General features: G+C 43.8%; 1 protein-coding gene across 1 annotated transcript in view; it reads left to right on the top strand.

The window, feature by feature from the left end:
• The first annotated feature begins 803 nt into the window (after positions 1–803).
• The window catches only part of LOC137357157 (leucine-rich repeat transmembrane neuronal protein 4), a 162614-nt gene continuing 139158 nt past the window's right edge, over positions 804–24259 (top strand). Inside the window, exons 1-3 of the mRNA XM_068023257.1 lie at positions 804–923; positions 1352–1361; positions 2446–3968. Coding sequence (XP_067879358.1) covers positions 804–923; positions 1352–1361; positions 2446–3968 — 1653 coding nt within the window. The remainder of the gene's footprint in view (positions 924–1351; positions 1362–2445; positions 3969–24259) is intronic.

The raw sequence follows: 24259 nt of genomic DNA, 5'->3' as shown, positions 1-24259 counted from the left end.
GTCTCCCGAGACAAGGAGGCCAAAGAAGAAGAAGAAGATAGTATGGATAGAAAGGCCCTGTACACTTTTGTTGAGGGGTCCATAACCAGGGGGCATCGATTTAGGACAAGAGTTAGGAAGCTAAGAGGGGATTCAAGGGAAAATGTTTGCACCTGGAGGGTGATGGGGATCTCACTGCCTGAAAGGGTGTTAGAGGCGGAAACCCTCATAACATTTCAAAAGTACTTGACGACTGGTGTGGAGATGATGGACCGAATGGCCTCCGTCCATGCTGCACATTTCTGTGATTTCTGTGTCATACATCTATGCAATTAGTTCAATCCTGCACATCCCAGAAATGCTTGGGCTGCTCGAATATCAACGAGAAAAAAGAAAATCAGTTGTTCACATAGCCATTATTTCTCAGCTCCCAGAGACTGGGCATAACTGTATGTCGGAGTAGGGATAAATATATCTTAAAGATCAATGCAAAAGGAGAGAGGGGGTTGGTCAACTGGGTTGGAAATTAATTAAAAATGCAAAATGATCATGATTTATGATTTTGTATTGACAGTCAATGGTTGAGAACAGATTGAAAGATTCAGCTCCATGGGATACAGTATGCAGTTATCTAGAAACTATATAATAGAGTTATATATACTTATTTATCTACTTTCACACTGCAGAATGAATTAAGATAGGAGCTGAATTGAATTACACAGACACTGCAGTTAAAATGATCCCGAAGCAAATGATTTATATGGAATACTTACAATGGTGGAGATAAAATAAATGCATTTAACACACTTATTTTAAGTTTTAGCATGGGCAAGGTGATGGTGTTGCAAATTAAATTGTGTCGTTTGCTCTTGAAAGGGAATGGGGTGGGGGTACTTGTTGACATGCTTGAGCAGTTCCCCCCCAAATCGTGGCATACCGCCAAGGTGAGTCACAAGGGAAATTGGAAGCAGGAAAATAAACAAGGCGATGGTTTCTCTGCTCTGCACAGCTCAGTCTTCAGAACACACCATCACCCACAACCCACTCCTGCAGCGCCTCGGCACTTTCTCAGAATATCAATCTTCCCCTCACTTACAAATGCAAATTGTCATCTGCCCAACGCACCCGAGACCCCAACATCTGCGCCCCCGCAACCCCCACCCCCCACTTCAACCTCCCGAGAAAAAAAAGGGCACTGCTCCAGTTTAACAAATACAATTCAGATTCTGAAATTGAAGGAGCTGGAATGATGTGGATGCATTTTTTGTTGTTGAGATCTGACATGTCATAATGCAGCAAGCGCAAAGCGATTCTGTCCACGGCATTTTTGGGCATGAGAATTGCTACTTTTTCCCCCTTGTCTTGTTTACAGAAAGAGAGTGGTATTTAAGACACACACACAGCGTCCATCTCTTGATGTGAAATCCAAAGAGGACGGAGGGGGTGTGTGTGTGTGTATTGAGGGGTGTGTGAGGGTGGGGGGGGGGGGGGGTTGGGTTCTCATTACAACGCGTCAGGACTCCCAGACCTACACGCTGCCGCGCTGAGATTGGAAAGAGCTGGTGTGTGTGTGTGTGCTTGTGTTGGTGCTGAAGTTAGACACAGAGAAGAACAGGGAGACGCGCAGGGGACAGGGGAGGACCGTGGACAAGCCGTCGGATTCAGTGGCAAGAGCCCCCCACACGCCACCGCCCCCCCCCCCCCCCCACTTCCCCCTCCCCGGCACTGGAAATTGGGTTTGGAAAGGTTCTCCCACTGCTGCTTCATCCTGGGAATGGGTGTCCGGCCACTCGGAGCAACACAATTGGAGACAGGATCGATTGGGCTAACTTTACCTCACCGGCACCGCTTCCCCTCCCCTCTCCGTGCCCGTGCCGACGCTCTTTCATGGCAGACTTGACCAGGTGGCAGAGTGCACAGCGCTTGGCAAGCTCCCCGTTTCTCTCGGGACTTCATTCTTGTCCATGGATTCCAACAAGCTCCGATTCTCAACAGCGAGACTGACAGAGGTTGTCATGCAGCTTGTCGTCTGAGAGAGGGGAAGACAATCACCAAGAGGCAAGTGGACTCGCTAACAGAAGGATGGGTGAGTAAGAGCAGAGTTTATTCCACTCCCCACTCCCTCCCCTCCTCCCGCTAATATCGGAGATGAATCAGCTGGAGTAATGAAGGATGCGAACATCTGTCAGTTAGCACTGGACAGATGCTGATGAGAGAGCACGCAATGCCAAAAGGCTCCCTGACCTACAGCTGCATGAATCAAGTCAACTCGTTTTGTCTTGGAAAAGCTCAGGTTGAAACGGTGCAAAAATAAGGGTTTTTTTTTTCATGAACTAAATATGTCTCTCTCTCTCTGTGTGTCTGGGACAAAATAAATGCAGCGGGCACAGCACAGCATTGTAACTTTGCTCGAAAGGCTGCAGCTTTTCCTCTCTAACGCTTGTTTCTTTTCTTGCCCTGCCTCAGGTTTCTATTTTGTCAAACATCTGGTTGCCACCTTGCTGTTCGTGCCCGCATTGTTGCTTGTGACGCTGTCCAATGCTGAAAGAATGTGTCCCAGGACGTGCAGGTGCGACGGCAAGATCGTCTACTGCGAGTCGCAAGCTCTCCAGCAAATCCCGCAGAATATTTCCGCAGGCTCACTCGGCCTGTCCCTCCGGTACAACAGCATCAAGTCCCTGCGACCTCAACAGTTCTCGGGCCTCAACCAGCTCACATGGCTCTACCTGGACCACAACTACGTCCACGCGGTGGACCAGGACGCCTTCCAAGGGATCCGCCGGCTCAAGGAATTAATCCTCAGCTCCAACAAGATTACACGGCTGCACAACAGCACTTTTCACCCCATGCCCAACCTCCGCAATCTGGATCTGTCCTACAACAAGATGCACACCTTGCAAGCTCAGCAATTCAAGGGACTGCGGAAGCTGCAGAGTTTGCACCTGAGGTCCAACTCTCTGAAAGCCATACCTGTCCGGGTCTTTCAGGACTGCCGCAACCTGGAGTTTCTGGATCTGGGCTACAATCGTCTCCGCAATCTGGCCCGCAATGTCTTCGCCGGCCTCATGAAGTTGACTGAACTCCACCTGGAGCACAACCAGTTCTCCAAGGTCAACCTGGCCCACTTCCCACGGCTGGCCAGTCTGCGGACACTCTACCTTCAGTGGAATCGCATCAGGGTCTTCAGTCAGGGTATGTCCTGGACATGGAGTTCATTGCAGAAGTTGGATTTATCGGGCAACGAGATTCAAGCCATCGTCCCCGGCGTGTTCCAATGTGTGCCCAACCTGCACAGCCTTCACCTCGATTCCAACAAACTCACCACAGTCGGCCAAGAGATCCTCAGCTCCTGGACATCGCTGACCACCATCAGCCTCTCGTCCAATATCTGGGAATGCAATCGCAACATCTGCTCGCTGGTCAACTGGCTCAAGAACTTCCAAGGCTACCGAGAGAGTGCCATGATCTGCGCCGGACCGAAACCAGTGCAGGGCGAGAATGTCATGGAAGCGGTTGAGAGTTACAAAATTTGTACTGGGGCTTCCCCGGTTCTCACCCAGAGGCCACACAGCTCCGAGACAACACACAAAACAGTGGTCGCCCCAGGATCAACAAGCGCCGCCAGCAAACCCCAAGTCCCTGTCACTGCGCATCCGACAAACGATTCCACACCGGAGCCAGAGCACCACTTCGAATCCATCTCCTTCCACAAGATAATTGCAGGCAGTGTGGCCCTCTTTCTGTCCGTCACTATGATCTTGCTGGTAATCTACGTCTCCTGGAAAAGGTACCCAGCGAGCATGAAGCAACTGCAACAACGATCCATCATGAAAAGGCGACGGAAAAAGAGGGAATGCGAGAGGCAGATTAACTCCCCACTCCAGGAGTACTATGTGGACTACAAGCCAACTAACTCAGAAACCGTGGACGTGTTGGTCAATGGGACTGCAGCTTGCACGTACAGCAGGCCCGTCTCAAGGGAATGTGAGGTATGGAACATTGTGCTCATACAAACTGTTTTAGCACCGGGGTTGGGCAGAACTCAAGGTTGTTCCTTTACTTTGCACAAAGACCTGGCTTTGTATCGTTGTTGCTGCTGAATGGACAATTCAGGTACAGCTGCCTGTGGCAAACGTTTGGGTTGCCAACATTCATCTGGCCTATTCAGATGTGTGCAAAGTCCAAACAGTTCTGGGTTTGGTTAGCAGTGGAGCACTGTGACGAATAATTGAAAAGCAGTTAGCGGATGTGATTTCAAATGAATAGCCTTTACACAACTGTATTAACCACATTCTGCAAGTTGGTGATTGAATGCAATGATTTTGTGTAACAGCAAACGAGTAAGTAACTAAAAGACCATTCAGAATTTTCTTTTCCCCTCCATCAATCAATACGAATCCATGCCAGCCATCTTCTCCATAAGTGATCATGGGCTCTGCCATCCTGCTGGGAGGTTACTGCAAACGTTCCTCTTGAAGTGACCATTCCAAGCTGCAAAGAGGTATCCAGGTCTGGCCCACCTTGGATCTTTTCCCCAATGCATTCCATGAAAAAGCTGCAGTTTTACTGGACACATGCCTGAGTTTGGAAACAGGCTGTGTGTAAAGTGAATCCCATCATCCCCTGCCTTGCCCTCTGTGTCAACCCAGCCCGTTGTTGAGAATATGTGAATGGCTTTCTCTTGGCACATGTCTATCCATCGCAGTGGTCTGCCCTGCTGATTAGCCACCTATTACACACTACAGCAGTGTTATTTATATATCAATTAACAAAAGGCAATAGCTTGATCATTTTCGTGCAGATCATTTACTTGCCAATTCGACATGTGAAGACTTTTTTTTTTAAAAGGCTGTCATTAGAGTAAATCCATTAGTTCATCTGACTGGAATTGAACAAAATTTATCAATCATTTTACAGTTTTATGAGTTATCTCATTGCAACTGGGTAAGACTCTCAGATGCATTTTTGTGCCACCCCTCCTGCTTTGGTACTCAGTAATTCAGCATCAAGGTGCACCTATTTGTGTTGGGAGTCATCGATTGGACAGTTGCATCTGTCCATTTGTATTGGTTCCATATTGATCATCAAATTGAATGGTTCACAGTAAAATTGCAGAGCATAGCTCCCCTGGTGGTTTTGGAGCATCACCCAATGTAACACAAAAGCAAACAGACTCTCAGCTTGAAGCAAAGTTGCTTAGTCTCAGCTGGAAGCAAGGGCCGAGATACTACAGTTAGCGTGCCTGGACGAGGACGGCAAAGAAGTGAGCCAGACTTCCTGTTCTTGATTATCATCCAGTGATCCTTTAAGGAGACGGTCTGTGGCTGTTGAGTCAGAACTGAATCAAGTTCAGCTCTGATGCCCTCCATGGTTTAACAGCAAATGCAGCAACGCACATGCACTCAAGGTTCCCCCAAAACAACAGATGAAACAAATGTACGGTTAAGCTGCTTTTGATGTTATTTGCTACTGAACACTCTTGTGGGACAACCATCAGCATTCTTGCAGATGGCCCAACACCACCAAGGTTATGAGCAATGGCCAGGAAATGTGGTGTTGCCAGTGTTATCCACATCCCAAAACAACAAACAAATGTTAGCCCATGGCAGCAGGAGAACTCGCTGATCTTTGAAAAGCACCACGGGATGTTTTACACATCTAAACAAACACACAGTGCCTCATCTGAAAGTCAGCATTCCCACAAATCTCTTAGGACTGTGCTCAACTGTCAACTTAGTTAAGTCCTGAAGTGAGATTTGAATCCAGAACTTTCTCATTCACAGCAGAGAATGCTTTTTCTCAAAAAAAAAAATGTTTTTATTCATTCATGGGATGTGGGCGTGGCTGGAATGCCAGCACTTCTTGCCCATCCCTAATTGCTCTCAACAAGGTGGTGGTGAGTCAACTTCTTGAATCGCTGAAGTCCATCTGGTGCGTATACACACACAGTGCTGTTCGGAAGGGAGTTCCAGGATTTTGATTCAGTGACAGTGAAGCAACAAATCCGGATGGTGTTTGGCTTGGAGGGGAACATGTAGAATGTGGTGTTGCTATGCTTCTTCTGTCCTTGTCCTACTTGGAAGCAGAGGTCACAGGTTTGGAAGGTGCTGTAAAAGGAGGCTTAGCGAGTTGCTGCAGTGCAGTTTATATATGGTACACACTGCTGACACTGCACTGGCAGTCGAGGGAATGAATGTTTAAAGTGGTGAATGAGGTGCCAATCAAGTGAGCAGCTTTGTCCTGGATGGTCTCAAGCTTCTTGAGTGTTGCTGGGGTTGCACTCATCTGGGCAAATGGTGAGTATTCCATCACACTCCTGACTTGTGCCTTCTACATGGTGGACAGGCTTTGGGGAGTCAGGGGGTGAGTTCCTCACCCCAGAATTCCCAGCCTCTGATCTGCTCTGCAGCCAGAGTATTTATGTGGCTGGTCCAGTTCAGGACCTGGTCAATGGTAACCCCCTGGATGTTGATTGTGGGGAATTCAGCAATGGTAATGCCATTGAATATCAACAGGAGGTTGTTAGACTCCCTCTTGTTGGAGCTGGTCAGTGCCTGGCATTTGTGTTGCACCACTGTTATTTGCCACTTCTCAGCCCAGGTCTGAATGTTGTCAAGGTCTTGCTGCATGTGGACATGGACTGCTTCAGTATCTGAAGAGTTGTGAACGGGACTCAACACTGTGCAATCATCAGCAACCATCCCTACTTCTGACCTTATGATGGAAAGGTGGTCATTGATGAAGCAGCTGAAGATGGTTGGGCCGAGGACAAGACCCTGAAGACCTCCTGCAGTGATGTCCTGGAGCTTCAATGTTGGAGGCCAACAACCACAACCATCGGCCTTTATGCTAGGTATGACTCCAACCAGCGGAGAGTTTTCCCCCTGATTCCCATTGACTTCAATTTTGCCTCAGCTCATTGGTGCCGCACTCGGTCAAATGTTGCCTTGATGTCACTCTCACATCACCTCGAGTTCAGCTCTTTTGTCCATATTTGGAACAAGGCTGTCAGGAGCTAAGAGGCCCAGCGGAACCCAAACTGAGCATCGGTGAGCAGGTTATTGGTATGTAAGTGCCGTGAAATAGCACTGTCCATGAAACCTTCCGACACTTTGCTAATGATCAAGAGTAGACTGATGGCGAGGTAACAGGCCACATTGGATTCCTCCTACTTTTTGTGTACAGGACATACCTGTGCAATATTCCACATTGTCAGGTAGATGCCAGTGTTGTAACTGTACTGGAACAGTGTGGCTAGGGGTGCGGCTAGTTCTGGAGCACAAGGCTTCAGTACTACTGCCAGAATGTTGTCAGGGCGTTTGCTGCTGCCAATGCCTTCAGGCATCAACTTTTACAACAATCCAGTACTTTCATGGTCACCATTACTGAGACTAATTCTTTCATTCCAGATTTATTAATTCGTTCAATTTAAATTCCACAGACTGCCGTGATGGGATATGAATTTGTGTCTCTGAAGCAGCAGTCCAGGCCTCCAGGTTGCACGTGCAGTCACTTAACACTACACCACTGTTCCATTCTGTCAAAACTTTCAAAAATGGAAAGATGTAACCAAGTTAATTCAGGGAAACCTCATTCCGCTGAAGGACCCATTTACTAATAGACTCAACTTTTATGATTTCTCTATCAAAGATGAGGGAGTCAGTTTGAGGTTTTCACCTAAAGAGTGGCCGAGTACATGAACTAGGACAGCCATTGAAGTAGGCAGTGCCAAGGAGCATTTTTTTTCACCTCAGGATGCCAGCAAGGGCTGGATTTGTTGGCCGTCTTTGGTGTATATTCTGCTTGAGTTGAGACTGCTTGCAGATCTGAGTGACTTGTTAGATCATTTCACAGGGCATGCAGTCAGTCCTCCCGTGCGGATGAGTTGTCCAGAGGTCAGATCAGGTCATGTGGTAGGTTCTTTTCCAGAAGGCTGTTTCCATGCATTTTATGAGGGATGGGATTGAGGGATATTGTAAGGAGGAGGTAGTTTGTGTTAATTTATCAATAAATTATGGACTTGTGGGCACAATTGCCTTCACAAGTTTCTAAGAAGTCTTCCTGAAATAGCATTTGGAAATGAAGTTAAAAATAACCAAATATAATTTAGATTTTGTTGAACCTTAAAGCTGGTAAATGTTGTGTGCTTTTTGCTTTGTGCTTGCAGATATTGAATTGACTGGATAAATATTTATTTTGTTCATGCAATGCCTAAGTGGGAAAAAAGTGTATGATCGTTCAATTAATTTCCGCTATTCATTGTTCATTAGTGTAGCTTCAGTGAAGACATGTACTTAGTGTACATCCCAATACATTTTACGCATCACATATGAAAATATGGAAAGAACTTTAAAGGTAAAGGAAGATAATAATTTCCCACTATTTTTTTTCCAACCTATTTGCTCCCAAAGGGCAGGAACCTGTGCTTTATAAGCATCTGCCAATCAACAATTATTCCTGCTTTGACCTTTCCCAGTTAATCGCTGAGAAATAGTTTTAAAAAGGACAAACTAACACAATTTCACAGTCGCAGCTCAAATTGACAACTTTGATCCAGTCTACTCCTGAGCAATGCCATGGGACATCCGACAGCTGACTCAAATTTATAGAGCACTCAGCACAGGAAACTCAGTGCACCTGCGATTTTCCATTAAGCTGCCCACTGCTGTTCTGGGACCCTGCCAGAGGTGCAGGGTCTCATACAACTTCACTCCCTTCAAGAAAACCCTAACCTTGCCTTGGGAACCAATTAACTGCATGTTTTGTAAATGAAAATTGTGTTGAAAAGTGTGATTTGGAATTCGATAGATCAGAAATTCATGTGGCCTGGGCTGAGTTAGATCATCTGCCAGTAATCTTCATTAGATACAGGCAAGGTACGAGAGGATTGGAGGTCTGTGAATGATGTAACATTTTTTAAAAAGGGTGCGAGGGATAGGCCACACAATTCTCGGCTTGTCAGTCTGACCTCAGTGGTGGGAAAACTGTTAGAGTCAATTCTAAGAGAAAGGATAAACTGTCACTTAGAAATGCATGGATTAATCAGGGAGAATCAGCATGGATTTAAGGGAGAGTCGTGTCTTGCTGACATGATTGAGTTTTTTGAGGAGATAACAAGGAGGATTGATGAGGGTAGTGCAGTGGATGTGCTTACATGGATTTTAGTAAGGCATCTGACAAGGTCCCACATGGCAGACTGGTCAAAAAAGTAAAAGCCCAGGGGATACAGGGGAATGTGGCGAGTTTGATCCAAAATTGGCTAAGTGACAGAAAACAAAGGGTAGTGGTCGACGGATGTTTTTGTGAATAGAAGGTGGTTTCCAGTGGTGTTCCACAGGCCTCAGTGTTGGGTCCCTTGCTGTTTGTGGTTTATATTAATAACTTGCACTTAAATGTGGGAGGCATGATTGGGAAATTTGCAGATGTCACAAAAATTGGCCATGTAGTTCAAAGTGAAGAGGATAGCTGTCGACTCCAGAATGATATCAACGGTTTGGCGGAGTGGGCGGAAAATTGGCAAATGGAATTCAATCCGGAGAAGTGTGAGGTAATGCATTTGGGGAGGGCAAACAAAGCGAGGGAATACACAATCAACGGGAGGATACTGAAAGGGGTAGAAGAAGTGCAGTGCAAGTCCACAGGTCCCTGAAGGTGACAGGACAGGTCGATGAGGTGAAGAAGGCATATGGGATGCTTTCCTTTATTGACCGAGGTATAGAATATAAAAGCAGGGACGTAATGATGGAACTGTATAAAAAGCTGGTTCGGCCAAAGCTAGAGTATTGTGTACAGTTCTGGTCACCACATTGCAGGAAGGACATAATTGCTCTGGAGAGAGTACAGAGGAGATTTGCAAGAATGTTGCCAGGGCTTGAAAATTGCAGCGATGAGGAAAGATTGGATAAGCTAGGGTTGTTTTCCTTTGAACAGAGGAGGCTGAGGGGTGACTGAATTGAGGTGTGCAAGATTATCAGGGGCCCAGATAGAGGGGACAGGAAGAACCTGTTTCCCCAAGCGGAGAGGTCAATTACTAGGGGGCACAGATTTAAGGTGATTGGTAGAAGGATTAGGGGGATAGTAAGAAAAACCTTTTCGCCCAGAGACTGTTGGGCATCTGGAATTCACTGCCTGAATCGAGGCAGAAACCCTCAACTCATTTAAAACGTACCTGGACCTGCACCTGAAGTGCTGTAACCTGCAAAGCTATGGACTAGATGCAGGAAGGTGGAATTAGATTGTTTTTTTCAGCCGGCACAGACACGATGGGCTGATGGCCTCTTTATGTGTCATAACTTTCTATGGTTAATACGGGTGCTAAAATTAGCCTGAGAACCCTGTCATTACGAGAGAGAAATTAGCCAAGGTGCCTCTTGGTGATTGCTGTCTGGTGACTCTTACTGAAAATTTCCTAATAACTGAAGTGAGGACTCAAGCTACAATCCTCTCATGGTGGAAAAGCCTCCCAACACCAATAGTTTAGGTTCACTCATGAAGAATAAACACTTGGGTGAGATGGTCGGGAGCCATGGAATTATATGTCAGCAAGACTCAGAAGAAGGGACTAAGATAAGGAGAGGAAAGGCCATAGAATATTCTGCCAAATGCAAATCAAAGTTTAAATGTCAGCAATGAGACATTCCAACAAAAATCATGTTTATTCAATGCCTTTAATTATTCCAATACTTACTGATGCTTAACTGAATTGCAACAGAATTCCCATTAATATGCTGTTTAAATATTGCACTCCTTGGATAAATGCATATCATTTCCTTCTATATTATGCTGCTTCACGATAAGCTGTGCCAGAACCACCAAAGCTGGGAGCAGTTTTACATTTTGAACCATTATTTGTACATATTATTCCTTGTGTTCATACAAAAGACTCTTGTGCGACTGAACACAATCCATGCTCCTGCATAAAATGGTCTTTAACAAGCTAACCATTTTTCCAAACTGAATATCTTTGTCACTGCAAATGGCCTTGCTGTTGTTAATATGCTGTAGTTCCTCTCTCCCAAGACCCACAGGAGATTGCTTCCTGATTATTCAATCAGGAGATAGCAACATGCAAATAGAAAAAAAGTACCTCTGCAAAGGCCTACGGGGGTCTTGCCATTGAGCAGGAGAGCACTGATAAAGTAGGCATAAAATGAGCTGTTCAGTGCTTATTAGCTGAGGGATGGTGGTGTCGCACATCACAATCGTATTGTCACCTTCAGACAACTCAGCAAGGAATATTTCATGGCAGTGTTGAGAAAGATTTCCTACTGGGCTTCAAACACAAAAAGTTACCATTTTCCTGGGTCAGCTTTTGTCAGTTCCCTTCATAATTTCTAAATTATGCCTTTATACATCCAGCAATACGTCAATGCCAGTTACACGCCCTCCCCCAAGGCCCCCTGATCCATGATGCAGTTTCCTCTACTTAAGGTGAAAATCCTTTAATTAAGACTCAATTTTTTTTTTGAGGGATATGACATAACTATCAGTGGCAATGGAACTACATCCGTGACGAGAAGGGGGAAAATACTAGGTAGAAATTTACCTTTGAAGATTCAAGTGAGGTTTTCTGAAATGAAGGAACTAAGGATCAGTGAAGACCATTTTGAAATTGAGTGTTCCAAGCTTGCGAATTAGTTTCAGGTTTGTTCTTTTTTTCCTTCTGTCGTACTCCTGTTGGGGGATTTTGAGTTGGGGACCAATTACTTGGCATTTTACCCTTTCATTGAGCAAGTTTCCCAGTGGAGCTTTGAGACTTTTATTTTCCCAGCAGTGCACCTTCAAACCAGCCTCAGAAAACCACCTTCTATTTCCCACTTCAAGGCTCAGATCAGGGTTTATTTTTGAGCTGAGGAGCCCAAGTTCAGAACCAAGGTCCACAGTGTCCAAAGTTAGACAGAGTGAGGGGCACGAAGCAATTCAAATAGCAGTTCGGTGGCACCAGATCTGGATTTTCAAAGATTGTGGATTGTGGGAGGCAAGGATGATAGTAATTCTGGATGGCTTTGAGCTGTGGAAACTTGGCTGAGTGGGCTCCAAATTCATTTCATTCAGGACTCTTGCAAGTCTCATCTCATCAGTCCGGTCTCGATTTGAACTCCCAATCCTGGAAGTGAAGAGAAAAGGCACCATCCATTCCATTTCTGACCTCTCTTTTAAGCGCTTCCACACAGATTACACTTACTGACAGAATTGCTGACCATTCACCAAAAGCATTTAGTCAATAAGAAACTATCAATAAGGTTGATTAGAAATTGCATCAGGTCTTGAGCATATTTGCCTTTAAATGGAAACCAGTTGTATGAACCGTCTTTCTCTCATTAGTGGGGCCACCTTTGGAATACTGTATGTAGTTTTTGGCAGTCCAGCTGCAAAAGCACATGCATGTGTTAAAGAGTGTTTGGGGAAAAGTAACGTGATGATTCCAGAACTTGAGACTTTAAGTAAAAAGGCAAGACTCACTGAGCTGAACTTGTTTTCACTAAAAAGTAAATAAGATTGAAATCTGAATAGGAATGAGTAATGCAAATATAGGTAGGTGACTTAATTTGCAGATGGAGTTCTGAACTAAATGACAACTATAAATGAAATGAGCCTTGGGTAAAGTCTCAGATTGTAAAGACTTTCTCCCCCCGACAAGTATCCCAATGGCTCAATGAGTTGTGCATTCAGGAAGATTGGCTTTCTGGGTCACTCTAAGCTAGCTGATTTCAGCCTGAGGGGTAGTTAGAATGATCTTCCTGCTTCTAATCGCTATCCAATGATCTGCGCTCCAAAAATGCTGCAACTGCACATTAGTATTCACAAACTAAGATGCTACCTGCAATCATTAGCCTCCTGAAGCTCATTTGCTGCGCTTACTTGGGTGGGTTAAAGCAATTGGCACCCATGGAATTGCATCCTGGACGAGTGATGGGTGGGGAATCCTAATGCAGTCTTCATTCCCCATAACTCTTCAGTGAACTCTGTGGTCAAGTACGCGTGTTAATATTAGATACAGAAAGAAAGACATGCATTTTTAGAGAGCATTTCATGACCGCAGGATGTCCTAAAGCATTTTACAACCAATCAAGTACTTTTCAAGTGCGTTTACCAACTCACTGAGATTCACAAGTAGAAGGACAAGGCACAAAAGGCAGCGGTATTGTATTCCACCGTAAACTCACAACTGTGTGGCAGGATGGGGAGAAAGGCAGAGAAAATCTGGGGTAGCTGAATCAAGTGCCAAGTGAAACTGAAATCAGGGCTTTTGCTAGGCAAATACCCTTCAATCTGCAAACGTATATGATTCAGCAGGTCTCATTTGATATGCTTGTGGGATAGGCTGTTTTCACTTCCCATTAATATTTCCCTACAAATGTAATCAACTAAAACTATTTTAGTCAGGCAATCCATCTTCCCTCATTTAATGAGACATGTTACATTCAGAAGGTTCCATGGACAATCTCGTCTCAATACGTCCTGACAAATAACCTAATCTTATAACTCACTTATCCAATGGGATTCTACTTCCATTTCTATATATTAAATGGGTGTTTAAAACATGCAGAGCTGATTGTTCAATGTCTTTCTGAATTATATACACTGGCTCTCTAATTCTCATTTCTGATATATAGCTTCTGCTGTTCTCTGCAATACGCACAGGGGCTGTTATTCTCCAATCTACACAAATACTGCTGTTTGTTGATAATCTGCACAGGGATGCACAGTGAAATGGAACTGTTTATCTCTGATATTGAATCATCCTGTGCAACAGCAATTCAGTTGAACTCCATATGATTGGATCAGGAGCTGGTCATGCATTGCTGTCTACACTGGCACCTGGCAGATTATGAACAGAAGATGACAAAACTGGAATACAAGCAGATAATGATCTCCAGTCATTTTCATGGTACAGCATAGTACAGCCTGGTATCTGCTTAGAAAACAGGAAAGGAAATGTAGGTTGATGGTGTTGTCAACAACCTGATCAACCACTGTGCATGTTATTCATTCTCGTCATTGATGAACTGATCACAATTTTGTCACTCGAATTTCATTTCAAGGCAGAGGGTGAAATTTGAACTTTGCAGCTGTGCAATTCGAGGTTTTGCCCTTCCAATATTCAGTTGTGCCTGGAGACAGCATTTTGAGCTCTGTAACCGTAGGATGAGGTACTGATGGATACAGGACTGTCACACGCAATTCAAGCATCTTCAGAAGGTACCATCCAAGTATTATATCGGGATCCTATGATTTCCCCACCCCCGCCCCCCAGAGTGAATCGGTGGCGATATATTAGCAAAGCCTGATCACAAGACCAATTTTCCCCAGCTATTCCCTGCTGATGTATTCTTCTGTTACAGATTTAATTCTGTTATACTATATATAGGAAGATTAGGAACAGGTCTCGGCCATTCAGCCTTTTGAGCCTACTCTGCCAAACAAATCGATTCTGGCTGATCTGTACCTTAAATTCATATAACTCGTTGTATTTACTTAGTTTTAATGTAATGATTCCAGTGTTGAAAGCTCCAATTGTCCCTGCATCCATTGCCTTTAGGGGGAGAAATTCTAGTTTTTTACGACTGTTTGCATAAAAAAGTGTTTCCTGACTTCTGTCCTAAATGACCAAAGTCTAATTTTATTTCTTCCATATTGTCCATCAGATAAAATGGTCTCTGTATCTAGCTGCCAAATTCATTAAATATTTTAAACACCTGCAGCACATCACCCCTCAAACACCAACACTCAATATACTATATTTATTTTGATACGTTTTATCATCTTAGTTGGGTTATGAAATAGATCAGTGGTATGAAAACAAGCATTTAAGAGAAAGCTAAATAAACACATGAGGGAGAAAGGAATAAAAGGTGATGTTGATAGGGTTAGATGAAGCAGGGTGTGAGGAGGACCATTCACACTGGCTTGGGCCAGTTTCTGTGCCACACATTCCATGTATTTCTTTGTGTGGCAGAGCAGACTCGAGGTGTCCTGTGTTTTAGGAGGGACCAGACAAACAGAACAGATTATCCCCATCTATTGTCTAAATCCTCCCCACTAGATCTTCAGCTAACACTGATAATGATAATCATCACACAGAACTTTTCACCAAATACTGTCCTTATCCTTACATCTGAAGGACATATGAACAGACAAAGAAGAGTTACAAGCAAAGACCATGAAACCCACCCCACCCCTCGCATACCATCTACAACCCCCTCGCAGCAGTATCTCTTGGAGAAAAGAGAGCCAGATAAAACATCAGCCAATTCAGAAAAAAAAACTGGGTAATTTCTCTCCAATTCCCTGAGGAAATCATGCAAGTTGCAGGAGGCTGCAGTTGTCCGTGACTCAACGCAATCTCCACTAGATATAAATTACCCCCTTTTTACAGGAAAACTCCTCTTGTCTCGTGAACTTATCAAGATCACTTTTAAAGACTATAATGACTTTATACTCAACGCATATCTTCGAAGTTTCCTCCACAGAGTGATGACTTTCTGAAAAGAAACAATTCCTGGCATTTAATCAAACTCTTTTCTTAGGTTTTTGTCAGTCTGATCTCTCATCCTATCAGCCCAATCCATTTCAGCTGATCTACCTCACAAAACAATATTCATTTTAAGGACATCAACCAAGGTCACACTTGGGCAATCTGATTAACCATAAGTTTTGGACTCTATCCTCACAATGAAGAGCTCTAAGTTTTGGCATTACTCTGGTGGACTTGATTTACACGCTGCCTCGAGCCTCGATATCCTTTTGTTTGGGGACCAACACTGGACAAATGCAGATGTACCAAAGCTCTGCACAGCTTAAAAATAGCACTCATTTTGTACTGAACGATCCTAGCAAAGCAGCCTAAAACTGATAGCCAACTCTTACTGCTTGTGCACCTTTAATAAGTGATCAACTATTCTCCCTGGATCTCTTTCTGTGCATCAATACCTCTCTAAGATCATAAATGTAGCCTTGATACATTGTGAAAAGTATCAATATTTTAAGTAGTTAAATTAACAAATTCAAACAGTTACAAGTTAAACTCACAGCAGCTTCCACAAGCTTCAGTGTATTGCTTTTTACTGACAAAAAAACTGAGCAAAGGAACCACATGATGAGTCACATGACATCACATGACTCTGACATCATACACTAACACCCAATGCGTAATCCACTTTACATTTTACTCCTCAAAGAAGAATATGCTCATGATCCCAGAGTTCAAAAAAGAGAGAAACTCTGACATTTAACCCAAACATAAAAACACAATCACAAGACAAAATAGTCCTTAAACCAAGATAAAGGCTGATGCTGTCTTCCAGATCTGCAGTCAGTCATTGGTATTTGACGAACTGGTGTTTCCAGCCTTGCAGTTGTTGGCACTTTCTTTGGAGGCTGTGGATAGTTCAGAGGACCATCAGGGACCTGTGATTCAGGACAGTCCTGATGAAAGGTCATAGACCCGAAACGTTAACTCTGCTTCTCTCTGCACAGATGCTGCCTGACCTGCTGAGTATTTCTAGCACATTCTGTTTTTATTCCTGAATCTCAGGGGTTTGGCTTACAGGTGCCTCAGCAGCATAAATGAACTGATGCCAATTGCTGCAATATGATGAGCCTCCAACTTCTGCAATCCTTCAATTAAACGCCTCTGTGTGGTATAGATACACTTGGAATTTTCCAACCCACTCGACGTTCAATGCACTTCATCCACATAAACCCATGCAACCAACTGATCTAAATCAGCCTGCAGTCTACAATTTGTTCTGAATGATTAACCACCACAGATATTCTTGCATTATCAGCAAATTTCCAAATAGTTGTGTTCAAGCCTTTATCTGGACTCATTAATGAAACAGAACAGCAGTAGATCCAGTGCAAAGTGCAAAGCAAAGCACAGACTGCAATCCTGGTCTATGTACCAGGAATGAGAGTTCCAGATGTAGGATTCAAGAACTCACCAGCCCTTCTCAAGGGCAATTAGAGATGGGCAATGAATGCTGGCTGAGCCAGCGATCCCCACATCCCCTGAACAAATGAAACAAACTTTCAAGCTTATTAACAGTTAAATGAATGCAGTTACAGACAACAGCCAGAACACATGGTGTCATTTTGCTGCAGAAGACCACAATTACTGGTGTTGAGTCCAGCTTTCTAAATCTGCATCTTTCTCTTCCAACTTTGCTTTACATTCCCATTTGTTTTAGATATTTCTAACTGCATTACTTCATGTACATTCTATGGCACTTACACACATTGCATCTGCTCATATCTGTCATTATCAAGAAGCACCAGGATATCGATTCATCCATCATCCATGATCCCAGAGGCTTGCAGCAGGAGCTTGTGTTTAGGCTGTAAGCAAAGCATATAATGTACCCAACTACCATTATACCACTGATAAGTTGGTCTACAGGCAGGTATAAACTGAGAAAGTTCAGAATTAAACACAATCACTGCATTACTTAACCTTGAGATTAGCCTGTTTGTGATCAATGTGAAAACTGCCACCGTGCAAGCTTTTAAACTTAGAAGCTGAATACAAAATGGGTTCCTCACGAGCTCGCGATCCTCTAACGCAGAGGCATGAGGAACTCTGCTCATAACTGGACCCCAACCATGTCCAATCTTATCCCTAACAACTTGGACTTGCCCGCTTATGAGCTCCCTCTCCAATGAAGTAATAAAATCCCATGAGATGTTATCAATCTTCGTGCTCATCTATGTGATAATCACGTAACTTTGGCAAGTCAAAACATAAACAGAATTATCTTTTCCGATTCATTGACATCACTTTCTCAGCTAAGTCCATCAAGTGCTGTCTGAAACCATGCTGGGTTGTCCCTAAGAACTCTGCCAACATCACATTCGATACTCAATAGTTCTCTTATTACCAGAATCAAAGGAATACGATTTCCAAGATCTGATTTCTTCCTTTCTATAATTATGGGATTCTGTGAGCTTTCGTCCTGTCTATGGAAACAAGCAAGCTACTGAATATACGATTCGGCAGATTAGACACAATCTGCTCCATCTCCCTCGGCACTCTGGAGTCAAATTGGTTTCAGATCCCACAACACTCTCCATCTTCAATTAACTCCTTTTAGCGAAAGCCACTTGCAGTTACTTTGAGGACGCTATTTTAGCCCCACTCTAACATTGGGATCACGACATTTTTATCAGAGGTGAAAAGCAAAGTAACTCTTTAGCTCATCAGCACATTATTATGTGCATATGTAACTTGCACAAAGAAGGCTCTCTAATGTCCAATGCAGTATGAACTTTTCGCTGATTCTTCACATGACTGAGCATCGCTTCTCACCTCCAATATAATTGATCACCACCCTTTTGTCTAATGCCATCAATATTCAGAACACTGGCTTGATTTCTGCTCGACTGCTTTTCATACTTGTTCTATTTTCTTGACAATCAACCCTTTTAGATCCAGAGAAATATTTGTTTAGGTTTTAATTTCTCTATGAACACCCCTATTGAGCCATTTCAGCTCCATTTAATCTTTCGTCTTCCTTGTCCTTTGGCAGTAATTTAAAAATAATACAACATACTTCAGCATCACTGCTACCCCAAGGTATCTCTTTATGGAAATGCATGCTGCCCCTGAAATTAGGCACTAAGATTACATTATCAACACTATTCAATCACCCTAACAACTGAAATCTAACAATACAATGATCCTTATTTGGAGATCAGATATCATCTAAGGATGAGATTGAGATATTCTACCTAATAAACTGTCCTCTCCATTATTCACCCTAAATATAAATGCAATCGTTTACAGTACACAGCCTTGCCTTGGTTTGTACTTGGCTGCCCATATCGGGACAGTTAATAGAGGGAAAGGGAACATCCCAGGTGACGATAGCTTCATTCTCTTCTGCAGCTCATTATCATGCATGGCAAGGTTCTCAGGCCTGCCCTACCCATGCGAGGGGACAAGCTTGGACCAATTCCATGCTCTAACTGGATGCAAACTGTTTCAACTGCTTCCTTATGATCCAATAATCCTTCCTGTCAATGTTATTTCCTTTTTTATAAATTAAGTTACACCAGTTCCTTTGTGACCCAATCTGCTTTTACTGAATACCAAATTCCAACATCACTTCGAATGCACTGCCATTATGCAATCAGAGATGTCGATTACAGTATATCTTAAATTCCTCTGGGTGTACTGCCTGTAATTTTTCATTTTGCTTCTAATATTCCGAGTATAAAAACATGGCAAGGAGTTCGATGCAATTTTATGGGGTTCATTCGGCCCATTTAAGTTCCTGCATCCCTGTGATTGAAATTCAGCTATCAGACATCTCACCTCGCCCAGTCACAGTGGAACTACACTCAATATCAACGACAGTATCCTTGTCCCAACTAGTTTAGCTACTTGCCAACTGCATTCTCTATATTCTGAATTAATCTGTCAGAAAAGAAAGACTTGCCTTTATATAGCGCCTTTAATGACCTGAGAATGTGCCAAAGTGCTTTCCAATCAATGAAGCACTTTTGACGTGTAGTCACTGTTATAATGTAGGAAATGTGGCAGCCAATGTTTGCTTAGCAAGATCCCACAAATAGCAATGTGATAATGACCAGATAATCTGTTATCGTGACGTTGATCAAAGAACAATTATTGGCCAGGACACCTGGGCTAACTACCCTGCTGTTCCTTGAAACAGTACCATGAGATCTTTTGCATTCACCTAAGAGAGGAGAGAGGGTTTCAGTTTAACGTCTCATCCAAAAGTCGGCACCTCTGACAGTACAGCACTCCCTTAATACCGCAGTGGAGTGTCAGCCTCGACATTTTTGCTCAGATCTCTGGAGTGGGACTTGAACTCACAACCTTCTGACTCAGAAGTGAGAATGCTCCCCACCGAGCCCTGGCTGACACTCCAACCTCAAAACCCCATTCTTTTTGCAAAAATGCATCCTCCCCAGAAAGTTCTCTCCAGTTATCTACAACCCCAGCATAATGAGAAAAAGAGGAAATAATCCCATGAATTCACTTCTGGGTTCTCATCTTCAAATCACTCCACTATCATTGTGAAGCCTGTTGCATACTCTACCCTCCTTTCAGACCATATTGCTCCACCATAGCTGATGGCATCTTTCAGTCACTGCACACTTCCCTTTGCACCTCAACCTTGTCACTTCCACCATTGCCTTTCAAAGCCTCAAAGATCTTTCTCTTGAACCATGCTAGCACTTCCTCCTAACGCCTCTGTTCCTTTTTCTCCCCCCGCTGTTCAGTTTTCGCTCTTTGGTCATTGCCCTACTCAAACACCTCTCTCTCTCTGTACATGCGGAGTGATACAGAAATGTAAGCTATCATTGAAGCAGATACCAAGTTTGCATTTCAAATTTACAACTCAATCCCATCCCTGCATTACAAGTGAGGAGAACAGAGGAAGCAGTGAAGGGAAGCTGCCATCTTCCCAGGAAGGAGGCATTGCCAGGTTTCCCTGGGGACTCACTAGGTAAATGCACTGCCCATTTTGGCATGGAGTCATGCTGTCTGGAATCTGCAGTTCCATCCCTGTTAGGGAACCCCCTCTTAGTCTCAGCATTCCTGAGCCAGGGACTGGAAAAAAACAGCCAGATTTCCTGTTCCAATCAGTAAGCAATGACCCCCCTCTGGAAAAAATATGGGCATGGATGTTACACAACAACAGGATTAGATGTGCCTGTGATGCCTCAATTGCTGTGAAACTGTACAGTGGAAACAGGGGTGAAGAGCAGTGCAGGAGAATGCATTCTCTCGTCAGTGACCGAAAGGCATTTTGCAATGCAAATGAATTGAAAGTAGATGATCACAGCAGTGTTTGCAGGCCCTTTGGACAATTCTTTGAATAAGTAATTTCCTAGCTTGAAAGTCTGAGTATCTTGAGGTAAGTCTGTCACTGTGGTGAAGGGTTGAAAAACTAAGGACTGAGGTGAACAATGAGAAAGTCAGGAGTGATAAAGGGGGCAAAACCTTTTCACATTAAGGTTAATCAAGCTTGGGATATAAATAGATTCAAGAAGCAAATTTATGCATTTCGAGAAAATGAAAAGAGAAATCTGGTGGCAAGATTGGTAATTGGGAATTGGTGTTCCAAAAGGATGAAGCTTCATAACTGCAGTGGCCCTTCCAATTTGTCACTATTCTTATTGCTGAACTACAGGACCTGCCAGATAGATGAGAACAAGCATTTCTTGTCCTTTACATTGCAGGTACTGTCAAATTTGTGTGTATCATTTCTGTTTCAGAGAAGTACTGCTTATGCTGGAATTTAGGGCAAATTGAAGCACAGAAATCACTGCTGTATAAATTTATACAGGGCACAGGAATGTGTATCTGTAAAGATTGCGGTTTTAACGCCATGCACTCCATCTTCTCCAGAGTTTAATTAAAAAGGAAGACTGCATTTTATAAAGCATGCGGTCACGTGCCTCGGAAATGTCTCCAAATGTTTCACAACAGATGATTTTTGAAGTGCATTGACCGTTGTGGCAGCCATGCTCACACAGCAGGATGCTGCAAGCAGCAATGAGCTGAGTGATGAGTTAATTTGGGTTTTTATTGAGGGGTACTGGTTGAGGGACTGATGCTGACGGGGGCACTGAGAAAGCATCCTGTTTTCCTTCGAGTCCAGCTTGGGATGTTAAATGGCCCATCCAAAATGCCAGAGCTTCCTCACCCAGAGAACCGCACCTCCAACAGAGCAGGTCTCCTCCCCAGCCCCCGCCCCCCAACAACTGGAGCACTGAGGGCCGAGTTTACACGCTCAATTCAATTAAGGTGTTAAATGCAGTCAGCAGGAATATCGACTGCATTCTGTACAAACAGGCAGAGAATAGTACTCTCTCAATTCTTTTACTGCCTGTAAACTTAAGAGATCCAATTTAATGAGAAAACAGCATACGTAGAGAATGTTCGGAGAGTGAAGAAGGAATTGCTGGGGACCTGTGTGCGCAGAGAACAGATATGCTGCAGTTACATTTGGTAACTGTCAGCCACTGACACCAGACAAATCGCACTTGGTTGTCTTGAAGAACACATATGGCTAACATCCCATGTTCCTCCACTATTGCGATGAGATAAGGTTGCCCCCATTATTCTACATTGTGAACTGCAATTCCACATAAGTAGTTCTTAAAAAGCTTTTATCATACAGTCAGGCAAAGGCATCAATAACATAAAATAAGATGGTGCACTTTTCTTTCTCCCTGTCTGCCTCATTTGGGGCAACAGCCAGTCTTTAAGTAATTGTAAAAAGGTTTTAATTGATTTGAACACTGCATGTTCAGAGAATCAGCACAGATTTTCATGATTAAAACCTTACAGGAGATCACTCACCTTGTAACACTTCAAAATCCAGCAAAACCAATTATTGTACTAAAAGGTAATTTGCTGAAGTTCATGCTACTTTCTACAGAAATAAATCTCCTCAATTGGTAAGTTCCTTCATGAAATACCAGGAGGTAGACCCTTCCTTATGGTATGGAGAATTAAGTTCTTCAGCATGTCTATTGGCAGAACCGTGTCAGCCGATGAGATGGAGGTGAGGTGTGGCCTATGGCTGGAATTACAGCAATAGTCTATTTACTCAGCAAACAATGTGAATAAAAGAGTCTCGACTAACTACACCAATGACTCATGACTGAAACTACAGCAACATCTCCCAGTAAAAACAAGGTGATTTTTCGAGCAAAATGCAGTGAGTGGACGATAGTTACATAGGACCAGGAGGAGGCCATTCAGCCCCTGAAGCCTGTTACGCCATTCCACTCGATCATAGAATCATCGAAGGTTTAAGGCACAGAAAGCAGCTACTTGGCTCATCGTGTCTGTGCCTGCCAAAAAACGATCCGCCTACTCTAATCCCACCTTCCAGTATTTGGTCCGTAGCCCTGCAGCTTCCGGCACTTGAGGTGCAGATCCAGACTCCATTTGAATGAGTTGAGGGTCTCTGCCTCAACTACCCTTTCAGGCAGTGAGTTCCAGACCATCACCACCCTCTGGGTGAAAAAGCTTTTCCTCATCTCCCCTCTAATTTTTCTACCAATCTCTTCAAATCTATTCCCCCTCATCACTAACCTCTCTGCTGAGGTGAATAGACCCTTGACCTCCACTCTATCCAGGCCCCTCAAAATTTTGTACATTTCAATCAGATCCCCCATCAGCCTTCTCTGTTCCAAGGAGAACAACCCCAGCCTATCCAATCTTTCCTCACAGCTGCATTTTTCCAGTCCCGGCAACATCCTCATAAATCTCCTCTGTCCCCTCTCTAGTGCAATTTTCATCCTTTCTGTAATGAGGTGACCAGAACTGCATACAGTGCTCAAGTTATGGCCTAACAATGAGTTTTACAGTTCCGGCATAACCTCCTGCTCTTGTATTCCATATCTCGGCTTATAAAGGAAAGGATTCCATGTGCCTCCTTAACCACCTTATTGACCGGTCCTGCTATCTTCAGGGATCTGAGGCCATTGACTCCAAGGTCCCTCACTTCTTCTAGACGTCTCAGTATTTTCCCATTAACCATGTAATCCTTTGCCTTGTTTGACCTCCCCAAATGCATCACCTCACAATTCTCCAAGTTGAATTCTATTTGCCACTTTTCTGCCCCATCTGACCAGACCATCAATATCTTCCTGCAGCCTACAGCTATCCTCCTCGCTATCTACCACACGGCTAATCTTTGTGTCATCCGCAAACTTCTTGATCATGCCCCCTACATTTACATCCAAATTGTTAATATACACCACAAAAAGCAGGGGACCCAGTACTGAGCCCTGCAGAACCCCACTGGAAACAGCCCTCCAGTCACGAAAACACCCATCAATAATTACCCTTTGTTTCCTGCCACTGAGCCAATTTTGTATCCACCTTGCTGCATTTCCCTGGATCCCAAGGGATTTTATTTTTTTAACCAGTCTGCCATGTGGGACCTTGTCAAAAGCCTTGCTAAAATCCATGCACACCACATCAACTGCACTACCCTCATCAATCCTCCTTGCTACTTGTTCAAAAAATTCGATCAAGTTAGTCAAACAAGGTCATGGCTGATCTGTTTCTTAACCCCATCTACCGGCCTTGGTTCTGAACCCTTAAAATCCTTGCCCAACAAAAGAATGCAAATGATGTGTGTACAATCAACCCCAATCAGTGTGGTCTCCAGGCATGATTGTTGGGGAATTACCCTCTCATATCCACTTTGGTCTGGAATTGTGGTGTCACTATATGCAGCTGAGAGGAAAACATATCAGCCACAATTGGTCTATTCAGACTTGTACA

This window comes from Heterodontus francisci, chromosome 47 (assembly GCF_036365525.1).
Source record: "Heterodontus francisci isolate sHetFra1 chromosome 47, sHetFra1.hap1, whole genome shotgun sequence".
In the NCBI taxonomy this organism is placed as follows: Eukaryota; Metazoa; Chordata; class Chondrichthyes; order Heterodontiformes; family Heterodontidae; genus Heterodontus; species Heterodontus francisci.
This window is presented reverse-complemented; position numbering and strand designations above follow the sequence as displayed.